This window comes from Hemibagrus wyckioides, linkage group LG25 (assembly GCF_019097595.1).
Source record: "Hemibagrus wyckioides isolate EC202008001 linkage group LG25, SWU_Hwy_1.0, whole genome shotgun sequence".
Classification (NCBI taxonomy): Eukaryota; Metazoa; Chordata; class Actinopteri; order Siluriformes; family Bagridae; genus Hemibagrus; species Hemibagrus wyckioides.
This window is the reverse complement of record NC_080734.1, coordinates 19,783,288-19,807,161: the sequence shown is the minus strand read 5'-3', so window position 1 is coordinate 19,807,161 and position 23,874 is coordinate 19,783,288. Positions and strand designations below refer to the sequence as shown.

Here is a 23,874-nt window from a genome sequence, read left to right as displayed (position 1 = left end):
TGTGCCAATGAATTGAGTAGTGGAACATCTCATTCAATAGTTTATCATTTAGAACAAATGAAGTCTTAATTGTCTGACAGTATTTCATAACACAAAATTCTGACTGAAAATTCGAAACTGATCAACTATTATTAAATACAAATATCTGTAATCCTTATATATTGATTAGTAAAATTAAGATTAGTAAAACCCTAAAAAAGAGACTACGCTGTATTACTGAGTACAGACTGCAAATGGCGTCTGCATTCAAAGCCAAAGAATATTGCAGACAGCCATACATTGAACAATTCCTCAATTCTCCTACATAAAAAAAGGCAGCTGAATACACCGTTTATAGTCAGGAAGAAAAAAACATGACTGAATAAAACAGTGCACAGGCTCACTCTGAGGATTTCAACCTGAGAGACAGTGCACTCTATGATCATCTTTTGATAAGACAAAACACTAAGACATCAAGACAGCAGCATTCCCTTTCTATCCCTCCAGCAGTCTTCCTTTAGTGGAGAAGCACTGTGTCAGGAAACGGCGCATGCCGCCATGCATCCTGCAATAATGCAAAGTGACTCTCTCATGGGGCTGGCCCTTCTGCTCCATCTGTCATAACATGGAGGGGTAGAAAAGCAAGGGAAAAAAACTGCAAGTCATGGAAAAACAGAGCCACAGTGAAACCACCTCTATTTGTACTAGAGAATGCCAAAGATTTAATTAGGAAATCCCATCCAAACAAACATTTAATTAAAATTTTATATGGTATTTGCAAAGTTTGAGACTGATTGTGCGGTGACCGTGAGCTGATGCTTGCAGATTTAGCAATTCGCGTTCTGATGAAATGTGATCACTGGTCAGTGATGCTTTTAAATGCAATCCCAAGATGGATGTTAATACTATGTCTAACAGAATCTGAGGCATTAAAAGGGTCTGGAAATTGTCACGTTAAAAATAATTGTTTTGTGAACATAAAGCCACACAAATGTATGGGAAAAAAGAAAATAATGACCATGAATAAAACACCTGTAACAATGAAGCTTGTATGTGGAACTGAGTCTCCAATAGGACTCAAGTTCATATGTAAGGCATAACAGAATGGGACAATCATCAAACAAAACATGACGAAGAAAATTAGGAAATAATCCCTGTTCAAAAGTTTGCATACCTTTCATTCTTAATATCATGTACTGTCCCCTTTAGCATCAATGATGGCATGTAGTCTTTTGTGATAATTGTGCATGAGCTTCTTGATTCTCTCTGGTGATATAGCTGCCCATTCTTCTTGGCAAAATGCCTCCAGTTCCTGTGAATTTTTTGATTGTCTTGCATAAACTGCACATTTGAGATCTCCATAAAGTGGCTTAATGATATTGAGGTCAGGAGACTTTGTTGAGACCTTGTTGACTCCTCTCCAAACATAGTGTTTATGGTTGTGACTATAAAATTTAATTTTGGTCTCATCATTCCAAACGACTCTGCTCCAGAAGCTGTGAGGCTTTTCTAGGTGCTGTCTGGTGTACTGAAAGTGGGCCTTTTTGTGGCATGGGCACAGGAATGGCTTTCTCCTGGCAACTTGACCATACAGGTCATTTGTGTTCAAGTACCTCCTTATGGTGTTCCTTGAAACACCACTTTTTTCCGGAGCAGCCTGTATTTCTCTCAAAGTTGTTTGTGGGTTTTCTTTGTGTCCTGAACAATTCTTCTGGCAGTAGTGGGTGAAATCTTTCTTGGTCTACCTGACCATGACAGTGCCCAGCTGCATCACCTCATGAGCTGAGAAACTCGCTGACTATTTACACACAGACTCTAATTACAATTTCAAGGAGTCACAGGTGTGGATACTTCCCTTTAATAGCCACTTAAACCTCTGTTTGTCAACCTGTGTTTATAATGTGGCCAAACATTCAAAGATATGTAAACTTTTGATCAGGGTTGTTTGGGTGATTTTCAGTTAGTATTAAGTAAAAGGAGTCAAATATGTATAACTATGTGATAATTCCTTCATGTGACCACTATCCTTAAATATGGAAAAACTTTTGGATTATCAGTCACATTTTCCAAATTTAAATGCCAATATTAACAATTTCTTTCACAGTATGCAAACTTTTGAGCATGGATGGATGGATGGATGATATAGACAGAGAGATGGACGGACGGATGATATAGACAGAGAGACGGACGGATGATATAGACAGATGGACGTACGGACGATATAGACAGAAAGACGGACGGACGGATGGATGATATAGACAGAGAGGCGGACGGACGGATGGATGATATAGACAGAGAGGCGGACGGACGGATGGATGATATAGACAGAGAGGCGGACGGATGGATAATATAGACAGAGAGACGGACGGATGGATAATATAGACAGAGAGACGGACGGATGGATAATATAGACCGAGAGACTGACGGATAGAAGATGGATGGATAGATGAACACAGTATGATAGATAGGTAGATTAGATATATAGATCAATGAATACTGAATGAAGGGATAAATGCAGTATAGATGGACGGATGGACACAGTACAGATAGATAGACAGATGAGATATATAGATTAATAAATACTGGATGAATAAATACAGTATAGATGGACGGATGGACACAGTATAGATAGATAGACAAGATATATAGATTAATAAATACTGGATGGATAAATACAGTATAAATGGACAGACGGACGGACATAGTATAGATAGATAGACAGATAAGATATATAGATTAATAAATACTGAATGGATAAATACAGTATAGATGGACAGATGGACGGACACAGTATAGATAGATAGACAGATAAGATATATAGATTAATAAATACTGGATGGATAAATACAGTATAGATAGATAGACATAAGATATATAGATTAATAAATACTGCATGGATAAATACAGCATAGATGGACGGACGGACAGACACAGTATAGATAGATAGACATAAGATATATAGATTAATAAATACTGGATGGATAAATACAGTATAGATGGACGGACGGACGGACACAGTATAGATAGATAGACATAAGATATATAGATTAATAAATACTGGATGGATAAATACAGCATAGACGGACGGACGGACACAGTATAGCTGGATAGACATAAGATATATAGATTAATAAATACTGGATGGATAAATACAGTATAGATGGACGGACGGACGGACACAGTATAGATGGATAGACATAAGATATATATAGATTAATAAATACTGGATGGATAAATACAGTATAGATGGACGGACGGACGGACGGACACAGTATAGATGGATAGACATAAGATATATATAGATTAATAAATACTGGATGGATAAATACAGTATAGATGGACGGACGGACGGACACAGTATAGATGGATAGACATAAGATATATAGATTAATAAATACTGGATGGATAAATACAGTATAGATGGACGGACGGACGGACACAGTATAGATGGATAGACATAAGATATATAGATTAATAAATACTGGATGGATAAATACAGTATAGATGGACGGACGGACAGACACAGTATAGATAGATAGACATAAGATATATAGATTAATAAAAACTGGATGGATAAATACAGTATAGATGGACGGACGGACACAGTATAGATAGATAGACATAAGATATATAGATTAATAAATACTGGATGGATGGATGGATGGATAGCTGAATGAATAATAGATCGATAGAGATGGATGGATGGATGGATAATAGGTAGACAGTGAGACAGATGGATGGATGGATGGATGGATGGATGGATAATAGGTAGACAGAGAGACAGATGGATGGACAGCCGGATGGATGAACACAGTATGGATGGATGGATGGATGGATAAAGTATAGAAAGATAAGGCAGGCAGACAGACTGACAAATAGGTGATTGAATACAGGATGGATAGATGGATGGATGGATAGCTGAATGAATAATAGATAGATAGGGATGGATGGATGGATAAATAATATAGAGGATGGATGAACATAGTATAGATAGATGAATGGATGGATGGAAGGATGGATGGATACAGTATAGAAAGACAAGGCAGATGGATGGATGGATGGATGGATGGATACTAGACAGACAATTTATTTGTCTTATTTTTAGCTTGGGGAATAATTATTTTATTTAGGCTTGTTTACCACTGCAGCCTAAGCTTTCTGTTGACATTGTTGTCTGCTGTTGTAGCCCCTCTGCCTCAAGTTCAATCAGCTATGTTGTGCATTCTAAGATGTTTTATGCTCACCATAGTTGGTTTTCTGAGTTACTGCAACCTTCCCATCAGCTGTCTCAGGAACAAGGAATTTCCATTAGACGGATAGATAGACGGATAGATAGATGAATGAATGATAGATAGAAAGACAGATGGATGGATGGACAGACAGCCAGATGGATGAACACAGTATAGATAGATAGATAGATAGATAGATAGATAGATAGATAGATAGATAGATAGATAGATAGATAGATAGATAGATAGATAGATAGATAGATAGATAGATGAATGAATAATAGATAGAGAGACAGATGGATGGATGGACAGACAGCTGGATGGATGAACACAGTATAGATAGAGGGATGGATGGATACAGTATAGAAAGATAATGCAGGCAGACAAACCGACAGATAGATGAATAAATACAGGATAGGTAGATAGATATAAATAGATAGACCGACAGACCGACCGATAGATGGATCAATACTGGATGGATGGATGGACGAACACAGTATAGATAGACAGACGGATAGATAGATAGACGGATAGATGAATGAATAATAGAGAGACAGATGGATGGACGGACAGCCGGATGGATGAACACAGTATAGATAGATAGACGGATAGATAGACAGATGGATAGATGAATGAATAATAGATAGAGAGACAGCTGGATGGATGAACACAGTATAGATAGATAGAGGAATAGATAAGGTGGGCAGACAGACCAGGATGGATGGATGGATGGATGGATGGATGGATGGATGATCCATTTTACTATTTAACTCTAAAAACTGTTGAGCAGAAAAATCCCAGGAGATAAGCAGTCATAGAAATACTCAAACCAACAATCATGACATATTCAACATTAACCCCCCCCCCCACCCCCCACCCCCAGTCTCATGGTTGATGTGAACGTTAACAGAAGCTGCCACACAATTGGTCACATTATCATGGTCAGGATTGCAGCAGGCTTTACACCTACAGTACATGTTACAGCACATCATGCATTATATAACATTTACAGGGCATCATTCAAACTTCACACAGTCAGTAACTCAAGCTCAAGATCGTATCAAGGTACTCTGAAGCTGTGAGTCAGCAATGATAACTACTGCATCCATGCTGCCAATGTGTGTGTATGCAGGATGAGTCAAAGGTTTAGAGAGTAGTGAATCTTTACATGAGCCATCATAACAAATCATAGGTGCAAACTCTCACAGCTGGCCATAGGTGCAAGTTGCTTCCATTCATACAATAGTGGCTGATTTAAAACTCCACCAAAGGCATCCAGACTTTCCCCTAAAGACACTACACTACTATCACTATCACTAACTCTCTTTAACATCTAGATGCACACCTCTATTTCTGCAATCTTCTCCATCAGAGTGCTAACTAACATACAATTATCACACTGATAATCATTACATTATATTATATAATACACTTATTACACTGATAATCTTGTTCTCTACAAAAATCACCATTCGAGCGCAAAATTTAAAAGGGTACTCATTCCCAAAGGCCTTCATTCCATAACATTTGAAGATATTTTAATGATTGTTTAAAATAGTCCCTGTGTAAATATATTAGCTGTAAATCAAATATGCCTGAAAAATATTATTATTTTTTAAGCAGGAGGCACTGGATTGACATGGTTTATTCCTGTTTAGCAGGTGTAGGAATTCCGACAAGAGGAAGCTTATATAAATAATAATCTGAAGCGTCTTTTGTTTGTTGTATGTTTGAAGGGGAGGAAATTCTCTAACAATTTTTTTACCAGCATAAAGTTGAGCCTAACACACTTTTATAATCTTAGTAAGAACAAATATTTTAATGACCAGCATTTAACCTGTTTTGGCCAGGACCAGTTAGGAAATTACAGTTTTCAATTAACAGAAATATCTAGTGTCTTTTTTTTCTAATGGTAGCTTTCATTACAACAGTGTCAGAATGTGAAGTTTGTATGATTCAATCACAAGCATTTATTGTCTTGTCCAGAAACATTTAGTTCATCCACCTCCAAGAAACTAAGAAACATAACAATGTGCTTAGGTTTTATTTTAGAGAAGAGCACAAGTGAATTAAGCACTAATGCGCCGTAAGCATAGTTGATACAGTATGTGACACTGTCTGCTCTTGTTGTAAAATGTTCTCTCTTACAACACACATACACACACACAACACCAAGTAGCTTAAAATGGTAAGCTACAAGATCCATGCATTCTCCAGGTCTATCTTAGGACTAGAAAGGCAGTTTATTAGACCGTAGTGATAATGTGTGAATGTTGTATTTGAGGTTGTGTTATACTGAGCTTTGCAGGGCTTGAGAGAAGGGTTATGTAAACATTTAGTGCCTTGCTTCACTAAGCCCTGTAGGGCCTTGAGGTTTGAGGTTAGCTACAAATACAGCTTCAATGCCTAATTAACCACTATCATAAAGTTCTAGGTATAACTTAAGCGAATACCTAAAATTACATCAACTGGTTTAGACCCAGTACAGGACCAAATTTACTCCTGAATAATTAGATAAAACTGAAGTATATAGTAGTCTGTATGGTATTTGTGCTATGTCTAACAATTAAATAGATTTTAAAATCCCAAAAATTATATGGCAATGTATTACAGGTAAGACTAACAGCAGTTCTCTCATGTGGAACAATGATCTTTAGATTTATTAACCTTATTTATTAAATAATGAACACTATTCCAGTTCACATAACAAATAGACTGCAATATGATGTTTATTTACTGTCACAAAATTAAAAAAAAACAACCCATAAAACTCTTTTTGTTTAGCCTTATGTTTACAGGGTTATTTATACTTGATTCACGTTCACCTGTAAATTAATTTGATAAGCTGATAGAGGTGATGTGATTTTGAAAAGACACAACTCTATATGGTGTTGTAGTGGAGATCTGGGTAAGGGTCATGGAGAATCTCTGACAACTGCAGAAATGTTCAAGAACACAATGGCAGCCATTATTCTTAGAATAACCACCTCAACATTATGATCATGCCAAAAATGCAAAATGGCACCCAGTTTATTCCCGACAAAACAACCATTTTTTCAACCACACTTGCATTGTGTTCCAGCGTCATTGTAGAAATTTATTATATGCATGTCTGGTACAATAGTCACATTTATTCTGAAATCTTTATTTAAATCTGACATAAAACTTGTGGACTGAATTAAAGTTTGACATTCACATGTACAATGAAAGAATGCAAATGGGCTTGAAATATTCTGTATTTAGGAGTGGTCCAGGATCCCGCTACAGTGTTTTCCATTATGCAATTTTTCTATAAACAAAAATGTCTAACAACTTACGTGTTTTTGCTTTTCCAAGGGACAAATCATTTTGGATTTTCTGTTGGTAACTAGAGTCAGCACTGCTCTGATACCAAATATTATTAGGTCAATACCAGTAAAAATGGTGGATTGGACATTGGAGAATTCATACTAGATCCTGTAGCAAATAACAAAGGAGCAACTGTTTCCATATAAAGAGACTTGACTGAGTCATTTTTTGTTATGACTGTTTTTTATTAGATTTGTTCTTTATACTTTATTATATGTATGTGTATTTATATTTTGTGTTAACTGTGAAGTGCTTAAGTTCACAAATTAAAGCTAAGTAAAATTTTTAAGAAAATATTATTGAATTGCTATCAGCTTGAAACCCAAGATACTTGATTCAGAATCGGTTTCAGAAAAGGAAAAGTGGTATCATGCAATTTATATTAGTAACGTGTGCTGAGACACTATGAGACTATGGACATGTGATCATTTACTTTTATAAATTCTTTTTTAAAAAGATTGAAGTACCATTTTTATAAAATAACCAACCTGTTAAGGCAATGAAAATGTTCAAGCAATTAATGCTCTTACGAATGTATGATGGAATGAGCATGAGTGTAATTAAATGAATTTAAATTTGAAAGTAGTAGTAAAAAAATTATGTACAGGTCAGAAATATATCAATGGAAAAAGAGGAACATATCAATGGGTCAAAATATCCAGAACCTATATAATTTCTGCAGTACTACAGCTCAATTTGGCTTTCTTTCTGCAATTTAATCAGCATTTGAACCAGACTTCGAGCGCCTCACTTAAACGGTCTGCACTCAGCGATATTGATATATTCTTACCTGCTTTAAAGAACCGCACCAAGGAAGAAATCACAACCAGGATTTGATTTAAATTTAGTAAACACTGTCTATGTAAACATACTCTTAAAGCTGGGCTGGAGTCCAGTCCTCCATCACTTGAGCTAGACTCTTGTGATGTAGTGTATTACATAAAATTAACATTTGCAGGGGTCTGTCTCTCATCCTGTGGCTAGCCCTCTCCCCTGATTGAGTGAGCTGGGCCAGGTGCCTGCAGGGGTAATTGTGTCCAGTTGGCACATCCTTCCATCTGCTGCAATGGCTCCAAATGCCATTATGTAACCCCCTGCAGCCTATTCAATCCAAACTGGCTAGTGTTAAATCACATCCAAATTCAATTTTTAATAAAAACAGTTGTTATTTATATGCAATTTGTTCAAACTTAAAAAAAATATTACAGAAAAGGAGCAATCCAGCAATAACAATTCAGAATGTACATCTCACTGGGAAATCATAGATTACTATCATAGATACTAAATAATTACATATAATATTAATTATACACATAATAATTTTCGGTCTTTTTAAGGTTTTGAACCACTTTAACAGATTTTTAGATAAATACTTAACATTATTTATTTTCCGGCACTTACAAAACTTTTTAAATGCTAGATGGGGGGCTTTATAAATATATATATTATGTACAATCTATGTACAAAATATATATATATATATATTATGTACAATCTTAGACCTCCATCAAAAGAGAAGAGAGCATGGGCGAATTGAGTGCACAAAACAGTGAGCTGTAAAGCTAGCATGTGGGAGCACTTCTGTTTGTCAAGAACTGAGGAATGACTCAATCTGAGGGATTGACTGAGGGCTTTCTCCTGCTTGCCAAGGTCTTCATAATGACTCAAGTTTATTTCTGAGGTTTCTAAAACATACAACTGAAAGAATTCACTGAAGTGCATGTTTTTTTTAAACCAAGCTGTCAGTATACAACCTTTCTGATTCTGTTCACCTACATAACTACAGGTTACATGTGAAACCCATCTTCCTTATCCTTGAACAGTTCATTTGTTCAGAGTTTGATCTTGGATTCCAGCCCATCACAGGCAGGGGGCAGACATACAGGCATGCTCAATACATACAGTACACCAAGACATTAATCTACAACTGCTCCATGAATAAATGAGGAAATGAATGAATGATTTGAAGTAACCAAAACACAAGAGATTCAGAAAGAATAAAAGCAAAAGTAAGAGTTTTGGAAAAGTATCCAAAGTATAATCTCACAAAGGTGAATAATACTGGCCATAATCATGGTGATTAGGGTGATTATCTGAAATTTATGATATTATAGCAACTACTCCTACATTCATTAAATCTGATCACCATTTTCTATATTTTTGTATAAAAAATTATACAAAATTTCTATATTATTTTAAAATCTATTAGATGTTCTCTAATAAGAGATTAATTTTGCACTATATATGTTCTAGTAGGTGTTGTACATATAGTTTTATCTGCTTCTGATACTTCTGATGGTCTCATTCCATCAGTTTGTGAGTGCAGCAGTTAGTTGGAGTGGTTTACATTTTAGAGCTCCTGTACAATGAGACTAAAATCAATGGATGGTAATGTCAAAAGTTTCACACTTGACTATTTTGTTGCATTTTAACAATGGACTGTAATGTCTCATTGTAGAAAAAGAGATACAGTTCCGCCACCTTAGTTGAAATAAACCTTTATGCAGCTCACACAACACACTATGGATTTAGATTCAGATTGTTATCAGACAAAAACATGATACAGCCAAAAGTCCAAATGAAATCATTTGAATAAATACAAAGTGGATGTTTTACCATAAGTCCAATTCCTTAGAAAATTAGGTAACAAATATCAAACACTCAGGTCAGCAGCACTTTGATGAACTGGAAACATAATTTTTTTTTTTTCTATTTCAGTGTGTGTGTCTAAAATCATCTATGACCACAGTGCATCATTTTGTACATACACACAGAATTCACATCTAGGGCAGAGATTAAATCATTCATGTTTTACATTCTGTGCTCAGTGTCAAATCCTGGAGCTGCTAGATAGCAACGCCACCATGTCGACTAATTACCAATCAAGTGTCTGACATAATCTGTCCAGATCTCAGTCTCGGTCACGCCTCTTGCAGTCTCAACTACTGAACACACAGCATAGCTTCGCAACGCAAACACACAGGGAGTGGGTGAGAAAACAAGGGCTTGGTTGGTGAAAAAATAAGATGGAAACAGGAACAATCACAATACCAATAAATAATCAGAAATCTAATTTGTTTGTTTTAAAACATTAAAACATTTTTAATCAAACTTCATCCCGATTCACAAACCAAGTATTTTTTAAATCATATTCAGAATATCTACTGGCATAGACAGCAATGGATATACTTTATATACTTATGGGTACTTTAAATCAGAGCTACAATTGTAGTACCACTAAATAGTGGGAACCTGATAAACAAATCTGCCTAAAAACTGAGTATTTGCCATTCATATGACTGAGTGATCAATTAAGTGCCTACAAAGAGTCAGAGAGTCTTAGTTGTCAATTAAACTTTAGTGAGATCCACATTAATGTGCTATAGTTAATCATGTGACATGACACTGTTTTACTGTTTGCTTGCATGTCATACTGCTATTGAATTTCTATTACAGCCGCTCAGATGGTAATTCCTGCTGCAAATTTTATATTCATGTGGTCATTCTAATATGTTTTCATTTCTATAATAACACCTTAGAACACAAGGACTTGTATGGTGAACGCTTCACATTAATGCATTTAAAATAGTTGTTATTGTTGATGTTATGTAAGCATTCTGTGAGGAGACATTTATTGAGCATTTTTGCTAAGGGTTTTCAGTGTCAGCATTAACATTTACTAATACAGGAACGTTTTCCAGTTTCTCAGTAACACAAAATAACAAGAGGGAAAAGAGAGAAATTGGTGATGAAAGTTTATAGCTGATATAGTGAGCATCAACTATAAACAATTAAAAAATATAAGGTAATTCTTTAATTAATACAAAATGTTAATTAAAAATTGATGACTGACACATCCGCATCATGTCATTAATGTCCTGTTGCAGGCTGCTGTGGTGTTTTACTTTTCACTGGGTATAACATATAATACAATTAGTCAGTTAATCAGACAGCATTGCTTGTGATGTCTGCATCCTATCACATATCCAGCAAATAAATAATTTCCTTGTAATTGATGTTTCCTGAGGCACAAAGCAAGTGGTTACTAATCAGCATGTGAAAAGCTTTCATTTTTGACGTTCAATTACATAAATGCTGTTTCAAATACACCATTTCTAAATTAACACTGCTATCTGGGTATAGTAGGCAGTGTACACAATGCAGCTGCATAGAAGAGTTGGTATAATGCATGGTTAGTAAGTAATGAAATAATACTATATTAAATACAGCCTTCCTCAATGTATACAGATCAAAGTGCAAAGACAACATTTATAATAAGAACAAATTATTACCTGGAATCCCTGCCACAGACAGGTGTGGCAACTTTGGCATTCGAGCTCCAGAAGATATGCTGACAGGGAATGCTGCTTTATAACTTTTTTTTGCATAATTTTGTATTAATTAATTGATAAAAGATATGATAATAAAAGCTGTACAAGAAAAAAAAACCTCTAGTTCCTCAAATACCACTTAAACATGTTAGAAGCTAAATCAAAAATTCTAAACATTAGGGCTGTAAAATGCAGAGGTCAACCTCGAGGTGGGCAAAAGAAATTATACACCTGGCAGATTCAAAAAAATTTTGTGGTGCCAGTACTTTATGACGTGTTCAGTAAATCGAAAGTTTCTAACTGAGTTAGAAATCATCTACTGAGTGATGTTTTCAGGCTCTGTTAGTCTCTAGATCACTGGCAAAGGGAAGACCTTGGGGTAACATTGAACAGACATGCATCAGGGTTGCTGTGCTACCACACGCTAATCAGAGCAGCCATCCATGGCTTGTTTTTTTTTGTTTTTTTCACCCAAGCTCCACTGCATGAGCACGTCACACAGACCCGGCCAGGGTCAGGCACACAGTATACGCCTCCAACCTTGCCATCATGTGCTTTGAAGTGTTGTTGTGCGTCAGTGACAGGCTTGTTATTGACTGCGTCACAGCAATGGGACTTTTCCAAGGACTAGAGCGTTATCCTTTAACCTTTTCAAAGCTCTATAACCACCTACTTCTGCATATTTCTGCACTTTATTTTCCAAAATAAAATTAACATTTTTTAAGGTCAGTGGAAGATGGCAAGACCTAAAATCAGGGTTATTATCCCCTGAACTACAAATTACAGTCAGAATATTCAAGCAGGGTTGGATATGAGTCAACTCTGACAGTAATAGGAAAACATTAGGGAAATTTTTATACAAAGCCCTATTATTGAGTTGTGGTGAGCTCATAGGGCACCACTGGCAGTATTTTAGTCTAGACATTCATTCATTGACCCTAGAGGAGAAATTTATTCTCCTGTTGCAGGAACCACTTAGCATGACTTTGAGTTCACCGACATGCATGAATAAGACATATTGTACAATAACTATAAAACACAGAGTATTCCAGACATTTATAAATCCATTTGGCAGTAGAAGGGAGACTCTGCCCAGAGCTGAGCAGAACTTTATATCTGTAGATGTATTCCACCTGCTGGTTTCATTTTGTTCAGTAGTAACAAAATTATCTTAGTGCCAAAGGTTAGTATAATTAATATTAATATTAGTAATATTCTTGCATGTACTACCTGAATGCATTTACAAAAAGAGCAAAAAGCATTCATTTATTTATGCATTTTAGTAACCACTTTATTTAGATCAGGTTCCTGGTAGATCCATTGAATATTTCAGGATCACCGGGTGTGACACAGGAATACACCCTGGATGTGATGCCAGTCTATCACAGGGTTCCATGATCACACACATTCACGCCTAGGGCCAATTTAAAATCACTAGTTCACCCAGTGGCATGTTTTGAGAAGCAGGAGGAAACTAGAGAACCTGGAGAATACCCACATAAGTACACAGAGAACATGTACAGAAATTCCACACTGACAAAAGGATCAGGATCGAACCTGAGGCTGTGGAGCTGTGAGAGCTCTAGAACTCACATTATTATGTGATATTGTAACCCTATACTATGTATTCATAATCTCAAGGCTCTATTGTTATTATAAAAATGTGCTGCTGCAATGTGTGTGCCTCTTTTAAAATAAGGAATACAATAAATCACACATTACGATCAGCAGCACCAGAGCGGAGAGATAAATCTGGGAGCTTATGGTGTCTTTTGGAGTAGGAAAACTGAAGGGGTATACTAAGAGAAACTGGGAAACAATGGCAGCTTTCTATTTTTAGATGACGCATATGTGTTCCCTATACTGATGTACAAACACACTGTATCAAGTGGTGTTTATTTATATGCAAAGAGGGATTGAGTGAAATAAAGACAATACTGAATCCATTTGTCTCCACTGTCCACTACATAGCCATTTAAACCAAGGCATAAGTCAAGATTAAATTTATATCGATCTATTCTCTTCGACCTGGTTTGTTTTGCTGGGCCGCATTTTAACATTAGCAGAAAACCAGAACATATTTTATTTAGATTCAGGTTATCATACAAATGTAATTTACATGGTAAAGAAAAAAAACATTTGATGGCATGAACACAAACTTAGCTAGAAACTCAACAAAGGTTGATCCTGATATTTGTGTCCAACATTTTTTATATGTGCTTGTTTTTACAGTCTGTTCTGCAGCCATCTTTCTTGAGCACCACTGTGATAGACATTACTGTGAAATGATCTCAAAATCAGCAACAATGAGCATCAAAAAGGTTTCTTTACAAGCACCATGTTTTGCTAACCTACAGTTACAAGTGGTAAATATAGTGAGATGTTTTAACTGTTTAACTTTTAAGTAAAACATCTGCTATCAACCCAGTCTCACCAAAAAGAAGTGCCACAGATGCTGTATGTTTTTTTTGTTTTGTGATATGTTGAATATCAGCCTTCTGGCAATGTGTCAAACATTCAGGTGAATGCTCTGTATGCCATGTTCTGCACCAGGTATTCTCAAAACTCTGAAAGTCTCTGAGGTCTAAGAAAATTTCAGCCTAAAAAATGAAAATATCCACGTCACCATAGAGCCTTACCATATGACTTGCATGCCTGATTGTGTTTGCAGAGAAAAGGAAAAGCTTCATGACCCAGGTAAGTTTATACTGATATAAATCTATTTTTCAAAGTTGGTGCTTCGGATTTACTCTATTAATAAACAATATGTGTAGAACAAACCTGCAGTTATAGTTATTATTAATTTTGGCATATTATTTTGAAACTATTTAAAGTTTATCTAACTCTATTGCTGTCTGCTCTGAAAGTTAATGTACAGTCCTGGATGAAGTGTGCATGTCAAAATGCTGTGATACAAAGGCTGAGTGACTTATTCCTGGACATCCCTTAAACATTTTGCTACAAGCTGTCTCTGCATGGACAATCACATATCTCTGTCACTGCCCACTATGCTGTAGTCAGTATATCAGAATACCAAACCACCCAAATACTCCCAAATACTAAAACTCTCTCTCTCTCTCTCTCTCTCTCTCTCACTCTCTCTGTCACTCACTCACAATATCCCAACAACCCACTCACCTTCACATATACACACAGACACAATATCCCAACAACACACCCACCGTCACAGACTCTCTCTCTCTCTCTCTCTCTCTCTCTCACTCTCACTCACTGTAACACAAACACTTTTTCCAGCCCCACACCACCCTGATAATGCAAGGTCATCCATTTTCTCACTATCTTTGTCTCTGGATTTTAATAAAACCAAAAACTGTTGCTGGGTAACACATCACACTAAAAGGGTTTGTGACCAGCAGACTAAATTCCTTTGTGTTCAAAGCTGATCCAGGATGCAAAGTGGCCTCAAAACACTGGCAGATGGATGAATTGATCATTTAGTCCAGTTGTGTAATATCCTGTCCCTCTGAAACTATCACTAACTGTTATAACCATTAGGGTTTGAGATCAAAAGAATAATATAATCAGAATATTTTTATTTTAAGTTCCTTCACACATCTAGATGTAAATATCAGAAAATGAAAGCTGAGGTTCTGATCTATCGTCTTAAATTCAATGCAAATGAATTTGATCTACAGAAAAAACAACAGGACCGGCCGTCTTGTTTCCTGGTCTGTAATACTTAGAAGGTAACAGTATACACATATTAATATGATGTAGTTACAAGTAAAAACTGTGTAAATGTAGTTATGTCTTCTGTCAACATTATAATTTGGTAATGGTGGCTGGTGGATCTGAGATCCAATAATGTAATTTAAATACGTATTAAAGATACACTGCTTTATCCAGATTCTGAAAATATTAGTGAATGGTTAATACATGCTGCTAACTCCAGGAAAATCCAAAACTTGTATTTAATATTACTGTTCAGTTTTTTTTGTTGTTGTTTTATTTGTTGTGTAATACATTATTGGGCGCCAACTTATGTTTGTGAAGTCTGTATCATAATCCATGTTGAGAAATGGTTTAGTGAGAACAACTCACAGAGGACATTCACAGTAAAAGCTAACACGGTAACAGCTAACACTGGCTAAAAGAATTTTGTTGGTGGTTCTGCCCTTTCTTCTGGTGCTCAGTAACTGACAGTGCACAATAAAGCTTTTGTAATTCTGAACAATCATGGGTCACCCACACATGCAAATACCAACTGCATATTGCTGTGCTAAACAGTACTTACTATCACTGTCATTGTTGTCATCACTATTTAGCCACACTTAGTGTGCAATGTATGGTTTGGGACATGGCTAAATTTCTATTTAAATGTAATTACAAGAAGCAGAATGATGCACCAAAACCCAGGTTATTTTACTATTATTCCACCAGAGAGGGTTCAAAAATCCAAAAAATCAAAAATCATACATTCTGTTTTAAACACTTTGTCTGCAGTTCAAAGCCTTTAACATCTGTCCTGAAGTTCATTGGTTAAAACTTCAAATGACACATGGAAGAGCATCCGTCTTTTACGAATAACGTAAAGAAATGGAAGCAATAATAATACTCACCTTCACATATAGTTGCTGGAACTCTTCAAGGTTGAGGCGACCACTGGGGCAGTCCTTTAGGAAGCCCTTGTACCACTGCTTCAGCTCATGCTCATTAAACTCTGTGCTCTTTACCAGATCGTCCAGCACCTCAGGGGTCAGCTTGCTGTTCTGTTTCCCCATGGTGTCTCTGTAGGAGAAAGCCCAGAGAAAGAGGAACATCTGTACATTTGTATATAATTCATGACAAATTGGTCAATTAAATAACTGATGTTGAAAATGTACATATGCCCATATTCCCAGCTAAAAACTTTGGGGGTTTTTAGGGGCCCCCTTAGGGGCCCATAACCCTGTTGCAGGTAGATTGTTTTTTTTCCTGCCCATTCCTATGTTCTATGCTCTACAGTGCATCATATCACACAGATAAAGGTCTGGAAACATCACACTGGGATGACTCTGTCCAGTTTATTGGACTACTGTGGCTCAGCTACCTCAAGGTACATCATATCAAGCATTCTGAGATGCTTTTCTGTTCACCATAGCTGCAAATAGTAGTTATTTTTAAGTGAACGAAGACTTCTCATCATCACCATTCATTGTAACCTCTAGAGATTGTTATGCATCAAAATCCTCACTAGTTTTTGAAATATTCACACCAGTCCATCTGGCACCAGCAACAACCAAGCCACAGTCAAAGTCACTGAGATCATATTTGTTCTTCATGCTTATGTTTGATGTGAACAGTAACTGAAGCTTTTGACCTGTATCTGTATGATTTTATACACTGTGCTGCTGCTGCTACATCACTGACTGATAATAGAATGAATGTTGGATAATTGGAAAATTGCATGAATGAACAAGGGTACAGTTAGCCAGTGAGTGTATATTCTACACAATGTATTGTGTGTATGGTCTTCTACAAATATCATTGCATTGCACTAAAATGCGTAGTTTGAATTTGTTCATAGTTAAGAGCCCTTGAGAAAGAAACATGCATTAAATATGATTCAATTACACAATCATCACCAATAACCAAAAAAGATTATGTAATGATTGTTACAGGACAACCTGATACATGCAGAGATGTGCTGATCATCAGTTTTACAATATATTGTGATCTTGTACATTACTAGGCATCATATCTAGCTCCAAGTCAAATTGCCCCAAATATATTGATATTAATAGATATTTGAGGCTCATTACTAAGACTGTATCTTTATAATATCATTACTGTATCATGATATTTGGTGATTATTATAGCTACTGAGTCATGAATAGAGCCAGTCACTGAGGATGATATCATCAGAAAGATAATTGACGATGTATTAAACATATGTTTGGTGTAATTAACCAGACAAAAGAGTCTTAACAAAAAAAAAACAGAATGAGCAATCGAAAGTGATGGGCAAATTACAATGCCTAATACAACCACAGGGGACAATGTTGCATACAATGTATTCTGGTAAACACACAGGCGTGTGCATGGGCTGAGAAAATTAGACTTGCATAGCTTACATAACCATTTAGAAAAGAGAGAGCCTTCCAGAAAAACTCTGGGGAGGTTTGATGGAATAACAGGGCAGATGGCCTCTCAAAAAAACACATCAGAAGTGACGCCAAATCCATTCAAATCCCCAAATTTGCTGTCACATTTCACACTGTGCCAGTCCATTTTAGAGGGGTGATGCTATTTCAACCAACTTGCCACTGTTTATCTGTATAGCAAGCAGCTACCTGCTTCAGAGCTTCAATCACAGGTGAACGCGTGAATGCATACAGATTTTGCAGTGTTACCTGGCAGACAGGTTTATTAAGCAGCCTAATATCACGTATACAAACTCATAAAAAGGCATTGTTACACTCTTAGATAAGCAATTAATTAATAATTTTAAAATTAGGGAGTAAACACAAACAAAAATAATTATATTTCTCATGAGTGGTATTTCATTTCCATCAAAATGGAGGATTGAACAACATTTTATCTTCATGTTTTCCTTGTGTGGAGGTGGGTGAAGAATAGAATTTGCACTCCACTCTATATCTCACCTCACCACCCACACTGCACTGCTCTTGGAACGGCAAGCCATGGTCAAAGGTCATGGCTAAAGATCACATCATATCCCAAAAAAAGGAAGGAAAAAAGCCTGTGCTGCATCATGGTGACAAAATGGCTCCACATCAAACAAGTTGGTAATGGAGCAACTGAGATGTTTTGAGATTATTTCTCTTCACATCTACTAGCTTGCCCCAGGCATTTTTATGTGACACAGCAGCTGTCACTCTAGGGTATTTACAGTACCCTCATGGGCTCTGAATCAGGAAAAAATCTGCACAGTTTGGTCCTCTATGAAATGTAGTAAGTGTAATTATAATCAGATTCCAGACTTACCACATAAAACTGGGTTGTTTCTTTAAATAGACAAACATCCCAACAGATTCATCTGTTTTATAGATTATAGCCCTGGCAAGTCTGTGGTTACAAGAGCGTTTTGCAGTCCATAAAAAAAACACAGTGTGATACATGATAAGCAGTTAATAATTTTATTGGTGTTTTACTGTTAACATTATAGATTCTTTTTTACAGTAACATCACAACAATGGTACTGCTGGGTCTAATATCTATTGTTATGTATGTTACATCATTACATACAGTTATCGCTCCACCCATTCTGTAGAAACACCATGCAATCTAAATCTAAAGCACAAGCACAATTATTTTCTGTTCATTGGGTTTCTCTTTCGAGAGCAAAGCATTTGCATTAAACATATATTCACTCCCTCCTTTCATGACCGATCTTTTAAATTAAAAATGTTTCTTACATTCAAAGGGATGTGTTTTCTTTTCTTTCTTTTTTTACTGTATTTTTACTACATTTCTTATTTAGGGAGAAATGAGAAATATACAAAAAGCATATGTGATATGTAGTTTATGAGCTTCAATGATTATCAATATAGTGGTAGAATTAAGCACAAGAGTCATTAAGAACGACCACCACCTCCTGTTAGTCTGCATCACTGTTATTTATGCTTCAGCAACAACACAAAAAACAACCCAGTGAGAAGGTTTTCCATATACAAGCAGACCAGGTTGAATCGATCTGTATGAATGATCTTGCCTTTTCAGGCAATGCTGCTTTAATGCAGCTACGTTAAATTGATCTTTTTCAATTACACAGACAGAAAAACAGGCTGGTATTGAGAGCAGAGCACATCTAGCTCTAGTCCTGTCAACATTCACAACTAGATCATGACTAATAATTGTACTCAGCAGGGCATTCATTAGCTTATTACCACTTCTGAAACAATGATCACAATCATTATCATTTGCTCAGCACTTGTGGTGTTTATTGGCTATGAGCTTATTAAATGGCACAATGCTGACCAGTCCTTATAAGCTAATGACAAGCCATGTGAAGGTCTCACAACAGATAAAAGGGCTTTTCCATATACATGGAACCCAGCCTTTTCCATGTACATTAAGGCATTAAGGCGCATACAAATGTGTTTTAATTCATTGCAAGATTACATCTTCATCTCTCTATGTAGCTTTATGATAGCTATACACTATTTGTCATAGACTATAGACCTATACAATACATGGTAGAAATGAGAGGTGATCTGCTTTACTGGAGCAGACGCATTGTGTTCCCCTGAAAGCATAATTTCTCTTCTTTCTGTGATGACCTTGAGTGTCTAAGTTCACTGCGACGACAATAATTTCAATGTGGCCAAATACTAGTCGATTGCAATGTCGCCTCTTAAGATGTTTAAATCACGGACACCCAGCTGTCATTGCTTACTGCAGAGGAACTTTGCTTCCCATTAGGCTTAACCCTGGAATTCCAATCTCATGCGCAACAAACTGATAAAGTGCATAATATGGGAGGTAACATATGAGAGTGGAAGCCTTTTCATGAGTGCATACCGACACAGAATAAAAACATTAACAATACCTTCAAGGTCCATGTGCGTGTAAACAGTTACCAGCGGCTTCTTCACGCAAAATCCCGACGTCTCCTTTATTGCTTGTTTTTTTTTTTGTTTGTTTGTTTGATAGGTCCCGGGTTGACCGTTTTTAAGGAACTAAATGAAACAATTATTTTTTTCCGAGGGGAAAATGCGTTTAAGAGGGTTTTGTAATGACTAAAAGCATTCACACGGAATGAAGGTGGATAAATAAAGATGGTAAATACTTTTAAATGTAAGCGATCCATGCAGTGCGGTATACACTGCAGGTGGACGATTAATAAAAAAAGGGATGAAAAACACTTACCTTTAACAAGGAGGAGCAGAAAAGCCCGTGTATGTTTTTCGGTTTGAGTTACAATAGAAGATGAGTGCAGGCGTGTGGTTCCAAGGCGAGAAGTCGCGCAATAGAAACGGATGCAGGATAGGAGGAGAAAATCGTTAGCGCGCGACGCCGCAGATGAAGTGACGCTAGAAGAGAAACGACCAAGCGAGCGCTCTCTCTCTCTCTCTCTCTCTCTCTCTCTCTCTCGTGCACGCAGCTGCACAAGCCTGATGGGCTGCTAAAATCACAAATTTAACACAAAAGACACACAACTCTAAGTACACTATGGCCAATACCATGTGGACACCTCACCATCACACCCTCATAGGCTTGCTGAACATCACATTCGACATTGAGTCCCTCTTAGCTGTTATAATAACCGCCACTTGTTTGGGAAGGTTTGTCCATTCAGCCACAACAGCATTAGTGAGGTCAAGCACTGTGCACTGGTTGGGGATGTCTGGGGTGCAGTCCGTGTTCCAGTTCCACCATCCCAAAAGGTGTTCAGTGGGGTTGAGGTCAGGGCTCTGTGCAAGACATTAGTTTTTATCCTCTACAACCTTGACACACCATGTGTTCATGTAGCTCACCATCGTGCTGGAACCGGCCAGTAAGGTCCAGCAAAAGGAAACTGTAAAGCTTTTTAAACAGTTTTGGGTCATGTGTTCACAAACATTTGGCCTCGCAATGAAATTCTCTGCTGCAAAATCCTGATTGATCTGAGCAGGTACCAGCTGACAAAACACACACTGAAATGATTAAGCTGGAGGGCATAAACACTTTCTATATTTCCTGTTGCAAATGAAACATAGTAGGCAAGCTGCTCTTAGGAAATAATATACCAGTGAGGCACTTAAATCTCAACGTTTATTGATCAGTTTAAACAAGTCATTGGGAAGCTTTTAACAGCTTACTAAATGGCAAATATAGACTGCAAGCTTAAATCACTTGCCTGCATTTATGGTTGAAATTATAATTTAGCATTAAAAAAAACAGCATTATATTTGTCCTGGACATTTCTTAAGATCATATATCAAACATTGTATACTACAAAAAATGACGACAGGTAAAAAAACAACAACATCTGAATATATCTAGTCAAATGTATACAGTATTTAAACAAGATACAATAAATCATATATAAAATTATTAAACATGCTTATAGAAATCATCTACTAATTTCAGGCTTGAAATAGCCTTGTTCTGTTGGCAGATAATTTTGTTAATTTTAATTAACTAAATTGTCCACCAATAGAATAAGTTAAAGTTTGACATATATAAAAGAAAATATCTAGAAATAAGTTAATCATCTTACATTTGGTTTACTGTAATCATATAACTAATACTATAAGAAATACAAGTTCAATATACTATAATCAAGATATTTTCACTTGCTAAGATATTTATTGTGTATGAACTGAGACTTGGTTGAAAACGTATTATTATATTATTCTAAAAAAAAATGTTGCACGTGTTTAAAACTTCATTTCAAACAACTGGAGAAACAAGTGACTTCTCGTCTAACAAAACCATTCGAATAAAAATTCCTTTTTTTAAAAATAATAATAGTGTTCTGCTGTCTTGGTGCAGTGTCACAGTGAGTACCATTGCCAACTCAGAGCTCCAGGTTCCTGGGTTCAAGCCTGAGCTTGTGTTACTGCTTATTTGGAGTTTCTGTGCATGTTCTCCCCGGGACTGTGTGCGTTTCCTTCAGGTTCACTGGCTTCGTTGCATCACACAAAAACATGCCAGTAGGTGGGCTGGCTAAAAGAAATTAGTCTGTAGGTGTGAGTGAATAAGTAATTCTGAGTGTGAATGGTGCCCTGTGAAGGACTGGTGTCCCATTTAGGAATTATTCCTGCCTCATGGCCAGTGTTCTTGGGATAGGTTCCAGATCCACTGTATATTATCAAGAACAACAAATTACACAACAATGAAAACAACAGTTTCACCGTTCAAAGCTAACAGGATTAGACCTTTAACACATGAGTAACTGTTTGTGTCTCTGGGAATTAATGGCCTGAATAAACCTTGCAAGAACTAAAGATTCCACACGCCATTTCTTAAGTGTAATTCCCATTTCCTAACAAATTTGTAAGCCGAGTACAATGCCTAAAAACAAGTAAAAGCACTGATCATTTAAGACTGGAGTATAGAGGGACTAAGTATTTAATCAGGATTGATATCTATATCTAGTGACTAAGGAGCCTGAGAGTTATCCAACCATTACTGATCACATTCTTCCTCTATCTCTCTCTTGTGCACAATCCTCTGAGATTTTTTAATGAAAAGATACAACAGTGATTTTGAAAGAACATGCAGAACCTCTGTTGGAGAAACAAAAGATGACTGTTAATTAGAAGAATATTAAAAGTCTGTAGCAGGCCAGCTGTTTAGCAGACTGGTGTTATTGAATTCCTAACCAACCAAGAGTTCAGCTGCAGTGCTCTGGTTCCAGAAGGGAACTGATGCCATATTAGAAAATATGTTGTCTTCATTAACCATTCTTATGATTGTTTAACATATGGCTCTGAGTCTATTCCCAGTAAAACTGCATGACATAGTAAGGGATGAGACTCCAACCAGGAGTAGGGCATTAGCATGGATCATGCAGGTCAGGATCACTAGTATCTCAGGCATAGCATATGTGTAGCTTGACAGAGAAAGATTATTTTAGAATTTAAGTAGGGAGTTTTGACAATTCTAAAAGGTTACGCATGATATAGTAGGTGAATGAAAGGACATTATCCCTATAAGCTAGGTCAGCTGAAGTGCAAACAAAGGAGGACTAAAGAAGACTGATGCGTCCACAGACATTACAGTCCAAAACTGTTTCCCATTATACACATAATTTAATTCTTCTATAATATTTCATCCAGTCATTGTAGCATTTCACTAACACTGGAAACCTGACAGGATACTGAAGAGGAATGCAAGAGTAAAAAAGAAATATCATTTGTAGACCTTTCATGAACGAAACATTCGTTCATTCAGTTTGTTCATTTGAAACTGTTCATCTGGTCTATAAGTGTTCGATGTGACCATTGCTCTACCATTTGTTACGTTTCATCTCTTTTTCAAGCTTTTTTCATTTTAAGAACTTATTGCAATTCCATTTGACACACATTTACTGACAC

At 36.5% G+C, this 23,874-nt stretch overlaps 1 protein-coding gene across 1 annotated transcript in view; it reads right to left on the bottom strand.

Moving 5' to 3' along the window:
* The window catches only part of vsnl1a (visinin-like 1a), a 28,451-nt gene extending 7,492 nt beyond the window's left edge, over positions 1–20,959 (bottom strand). Inside the window, exons 1-2 of the mRNA XM_058379573.1 lie at positions 20,720–20,959; positions 16,468–16,636 (exon numbers count right to left, since the gene is read on the bottom strand). Of these exons, the coding sequence (XP_058235556.1) occupies positions 16,468–16,629 (162 nt within the window). The 5' untranslated portion in view covers positions 16,630–16,636; positions 20,720–20,959. The remainder of the gene's footprint in view (positions 1–16,467; positions 16,637–20,719) is intronic.
* Between the last annotated feature and the right edge of the window lie 2,915 nt (positions 20,960–23,874).